General features: G+C 32.8%; 1 protein-coding gene across 1 annotated transcript; it reads left to right on the forward strand.

Moving 5' to 3' along the window:
- Positions 1 to 425: 425 nt before the first annotated feature.
- LOC106477204 lies at positions 426 to 2,617 on the forward strand (the record flags this gene model as incomplete). The annotated part of the gene is made up of 3 exons (XM_013937795.1): positions 426 to 556; positions 1,274 to 1,561; positions 1,652 to 2,617. Coding segments are annotated over 3 exons (886 nt in total), but the record flags the coding sequence as incomplete, so codon positions are not given.
- Between the last annotated feature and the right edge of the window lie 3,088 nt (positions 2,618 to 5,705).

Raw genomic sequence — 5,705 nt, forward strand, 5'->3', positions numbered from 1 at the left:
AACCTTTTATTACAACCTTTACAACAGGTTTTTATAGTAGCTACAACCTTTTATTTTGATTACCTCTGCTGATAAGAGGTTTTTGAGCACAAAACGTATTACTTTCCAAGTGACATCCACATAAAGCTCGTTGGTAGGATCTACACTCGACCATCGTAAGTAATATACTCACGTTGACCCATTCTGCTACTAACAGCGTCAGTTTTACATATGTTATTCAGTCTTGTACACAGTAATTATTAAAGATGTTTTGTATGTAGTGTAGTCTTATTAAAATAGCACTGTTTATAAATATCAAATTAGAAATTAGCATAGCATTTAACCGAATATTGTGTGTCGCAAGTAATAAAAACGGGCAGTTAACTGAAATTATTGGAATTCATATAAACTCGTAGCCTACATCTTATTATTATTGTTGTTTTCAGGCCTCCTGTATGGATATGGAGAACACACTTAGAAAAGATTTTATTAGTGATTGTTACCATCTTGATATTAACTGTAGCTGCCCTTGTGCTTGCTCTTACCATTCCTACCACCAGGAGCTCTTGTGAAACACGTAAGAAAACATAAAAAAAAATTCGAGAATTGTTTTTGAGTTCAAGAAATGGTTGATGTTTGGTTATCTGAATTTCACCTTAAATAACATGTTACAGTAACATTTATAGAATATTTTGTAAGATTTTGCATGAATTCGCTGATATTTTGAAAACTAATTTAGCAAAATTTCACTTCCTAATAACATGCTGAGTATTTTCTATGAATAATTTTTATATTTTTGTTATCCTTGAAACGAAAGTTTTAAGCAAGAGTCAATCACAATGCTCTTCCTTCAGATTTCTATAACTGCAAAGAATTATTGCAAAGTCTGTTTTGTTTTGTCTTTTAAAGCAAGTATTAATGAATACTAATTATGAAACCTGTTCTATTTGGTTTTTAAAGCATGTATTAATGACTGCTTATTATAAAAACTGTTTTATTTTATCTTTTAGAGATTATTGTTTTGTCTTTTAGAACACGTATTAATGACTGCTGATTATAAACCTATGTTTATATTTTACCCTTACGAATCTGTAATAAATTTGCTAGTTATATACAGTATAGGTAAGATATAATAATTCAATAATAATTTTATTCGTACTTGAGATGTCCCAGCTGTTTTTACTTTCTAAACTTGTGCATAATCACGGAAAATATACAGTTCTTTCAAATTTTTGTTTTTGGTTTGGAAGAGCATGACAAAAAGAAAAAAATGATATACACTTTGACTTTCAAGATGATCAGCGACTGACATATTGGCCTGAAACTAAACAAGATTTGGAGTCAACTTTGACCAGTACAAACTTAACAACGATCTCTGACCTGGCATCGACCTTAAAGAAAGAAGATGAAGAAACAGCACCTGAACTGGAATCTAAAGTGACAGGAACAGAACAAACAACAGTATTTGGACTGAAATCCAAATTAATAGGTCCAGATGAAGCAAAAACACTTGAATTGGAATCTCAGGTGACAGTAGCAGAACAAACAACATTTGGACTTGAATCCAAAGTAGTGGGACCAGATGAATGGTCCTACTACTTTGGATTCTAGTCCAAGTGTTTTTGCTTCATCTGGTCCTACTACTTCGGATTCCAGTTCAAGTGCTTTTGCTATGAAGCAAAAACACTTGGACTGGAATCCAAAGTAGTAGGACCAGATGAAGCAAAAACACTTGGACTAGAATCCAAAGTAGTAGGACCATATGAAGCAAAAACACTTGAACTGGAATCCGAAGTAGTAGGACCAGATGAAGCAAAAACACTTGGACTAGAATCCAAAGTAGTAGGACCATATGAAGCAAAAACACTTGAACTGGAATCCGAAGTAGTAGGACCAGATGAAGCAAAAACACTTGGACTAGAATCCGAAGTAGTAGGACTAGATGAAGCAAAAACACTTGGACTAGAATCCGAAGTAGTAGGACCAGATGAAGCAAAAACACTTGGACTAGAATCCAAAGTAGTAGGACCAGATGAAGCAAAAACACTTGGACTAGAATCCAAAGTAGTAGGACCAGATGAAGCAAAAACACTTGATCTAGAATCCAAAGTAAGTATGAGGAAGCTAAACAACATATAAGATGTGAGGTAAAATCCTTTTTGGCTTGATTACGTTCGACTACATTTGTTGTGAAAATTACTTTGTCAGAACCGCTAGAAACAATGTAGATAGAACTATTAAGTTTTTCAATGATCCATTCTCGGTCTCTGCATCCAGTTTTTGACCAAATTCAACTAGTTTCACAGTTTATTCTGTTTTAATTTTTTCGAGGAATATTTTTTATGTGAATGGTTATCAAGGTCCATAAACATTTTGGATTGAAAGATTATTATATTACATTATTTTCAGTGTTATTTTAGGGTTAATGTATTGGCAGACTCGGTGCATCTGCCTTATAATTTACTGTTATTATGCAAGTCTTCTTACCGTAAATGGAAGGACACAAACTAAAAGCATAGAAAATAGTTAGGAAGTGTAGTGCGTTTTTCAAGTAAATAAACCGTTTGGATTATGAGCCTGCTACTAAAGGTTTTATACATGTAATAGTTTATAAATAAACTTTGAACGGAAAAAACAAGTGCCTAGTTTGTTGTTAATTTCTTTTCTCGATTACTCAACGCAGTTTGACCCCCTATAACTAGACATGATTCTACACCAAGTACAGATAAATTGTCTGAACAAAGCGTTGATCTGTTTCGTTAAAGATTATACCAAAAGTACACCATTTTATACAAAACAGGTGTGTTTTGACGAACAAATGCTCAAAAGAACTTATACAGACCAGAATAACAACTCGTACATGTTTGTCCGATCATACACTACCTTCTCATTTACTCAGTAACTACTCCAAGCATGTAGACAATAACATCATTATAGAACAGTATGTAAACATCTTGACCAACACTGTATAACATGTCTTGTGGTTGTTTTTTATTTCTCAAACATAGAAGATGTATACATTTTGCATTGACGATCAGTACCCCTAACATTAGGAACATAATTTGTTGTTAATACTTGGATTTAAGAAAAACGATTACAGAGAATCAACACTATCGTTTTGTTTCTCCTATAATACTAATATGATTGTTGAAACATAGGTTAGTTATCATATTAGTGTTATAGGAGAAACAAAACGTGTTGAAACATAGGTTAATGATCATATTAGTGTTATAGGAGAAACAAAACGTGTTGAAACATAGGTTAATGAATCATATTAGTATTATAGGAGAAACAAAACGTGTTGAAACATAGGTTAATGATCATATTAGTATTATAGGAGAAACAAAACGTGTTGAAACATAGGTTAATGATCATATTAGTATTATAGGAGAAACAAAACGTGTTGAAACATAGGTTAATGATCATATTAGTATTGTTACGACAGTGGGGTGGGGGGGCGGTCACGTGACAAGTATTCTAGAAGATTCGCTAGTGCGTTAGGACAGCGGGGTCATGTGACGAATATTCTAGAAGATTCGCTAGTGTGTTGCAACAGCGTTGCGTCAACTGACTCTGGTAGCACGTGTTGAGAGTCTTAGAAGTTTCTAGAACAGGCAGTATTATCGTATATAAGTGCGCTAGACAGTGAGAGAGAGAGACGGAGTTGAAGCAGTAGCGGAGACAGAGACGAAGCAGGCAGAGAGAAAGAAAGACAGCGATTACGGTCGGCGGGAACCGAGGATAGCAGACACAGAGATCGGAACTATAGTTGGCGGGGACGGACAATTAAATCTAAGCGCGATAGAAAGTGAGTGAATTGTTGTGAACTATAGTGTGTGTAACTGTGAAAATTAAGTGCATTACAAAGTTGTATTGAGGAAGAATAAACAAGTTTTATAAAGAAAGGACTTGTATCGTAGAAGAATTAACAAACAAACATACAGAGACGTAACAGTATTATAAGAGAAACAAAACGTGTTGAAACATACGTTAATGATCATATTAGTGTTATAAGAGAAACAAAACGTGTTGAAACATAGGTTAATTATCATACTAGTATTATAGAGAAACAAAACATTTTGAAACATAGGTTAATGATCATATTAGTATTATAAGAGAAACAAAACATTTTGAAACACAGGTTAATGATCATATTAGTATTATAAGAGAAACAAAACGTTTTGAAACATAGGTTAATGAGAAACAAAACATTTTGAAACATAGGTTAATGATGATATTAGTATTATAGGAGAAACAAAACATTTTGAAACATAGGTTAATGATCATATTAGTATTATAGGAGAAACAAAACATTTTGAAACATAGGTTAATGATCATATTAGTATTATAGGAGAAACAAAACATTTTGAAACATAGGTTAATGATCATATTAGTATTATAGGAGAAACAAAACATTTTGAAACATAGGTTAATGCTCATATTAGTATTATAGAAGAAACAAAACGTTTTGAAACATAGGTTGATTAAATCAGGCGTAGGTACAGTTGGTTAGGTAAGATATTTTTTATTTAGATTTGTTTATTAAACCCTCTTGATGTTTTAGACAAATTAGTTCCGATAATCGTCAATTACTGAAGCTGGGATTACAACACTGTGTAAGCTCATAAGAGAACCATTGTGTTGTTTGGTTGAAAACAATAATATTACATCAAACTGCTGTTAAAATTCGTGACGATTTATTCGGTTTAAATTTCATATCACGGGTGGTTTGTGTAAAACCTTCTTCTGGTTTAGATTTTGGTTGACATTAACTGATTTTATTTGGGTTTAAAACCAATTACATTAGCTTGATTTATAAATATTTCACTCTCTTCGCGTATATTTCTTCATACAATTTGTTATAATTTCTCTAGCATGTGCTAAATCTATTGGAAATAATGTTTCTGTTTGTTTTATTTCGGCGCACAGCTACCAAATTTGCTATCTTCGCTGTGGCCAACACTGAGATTGAACCTCGATTTGTAGCGTTATAACCCTTCACTTCTACGACCTGAGCCTCCGACGAATAAAGGATTTTGTAGAACTTAATTCTTTGGTACTAACTTTTATAACCTTTCGTATCAGTCCCCCGGTGGGACAGCATTAAATCTACAGATTTACAAAATTAAATCCGGGGTTCGATTTTTCTCGGTGGATACAGCAGATAGCCCAATGTAGCTTTGCTCTAAGACAAACAAATAAACTTTTCGTTTCATGTCAAATGATTTTTTCTTTCAATTGATGTTTAATTATCAATAAATCCATTACGATTTCCCGAATATTTATTAATCATTAATCTTTTTACATAAGGCATCTACAGCACTTAAGGTAAAAATATCTGTAACATTAACTTTTTTAGCTCTGATAACCAGTAATATTTGTGAAATCTGTTAACTTAGGAAACGTTTTGAACAAAACCTTTTCTTATTTTGCCTTTAGTATACGATTATTTTGTTCATGTAGAAATCTAAGAGACATCAACATCTTTAGTTGAAACTTTTGTCCTATTTGTCATTTCTGTTGGTAAGGTAGTTTCTGTAGCATTTGTCAGTTCTGTTGTTATGAAAGTTTCTGTAAAATTAGCTTCTTCAGTTGAAACTTCTGTAGCATTTGTCAGTTCTGTTGTTATGAAAGTTTCTGTGAAATTAGTGTCTTCAGTTGAAACTTCTGTAGCATTTGTCAGTTCTGTTGTTATGAAAGTTTTCTGTAAAAGTTAGCTTCTTCAG

The sequence above is a fragment of the Limulus polyphemus genome, unplaced genomic scaffold (genome assembly GCF_000517525.1).
Source record: "Limulus polyphemus unplaced genomic scaffold, Limulus_polyphemus-2.1.2 Scaffold13360, whole genome shotgun sequence".
NCBI classification, from domain to species: domain Eukaryota; kingdom Metazoa; phylum Arthropoda; class Merostomata; order Xiphosura; family Limulidae; genus Limulus; species Limulus polyphemus.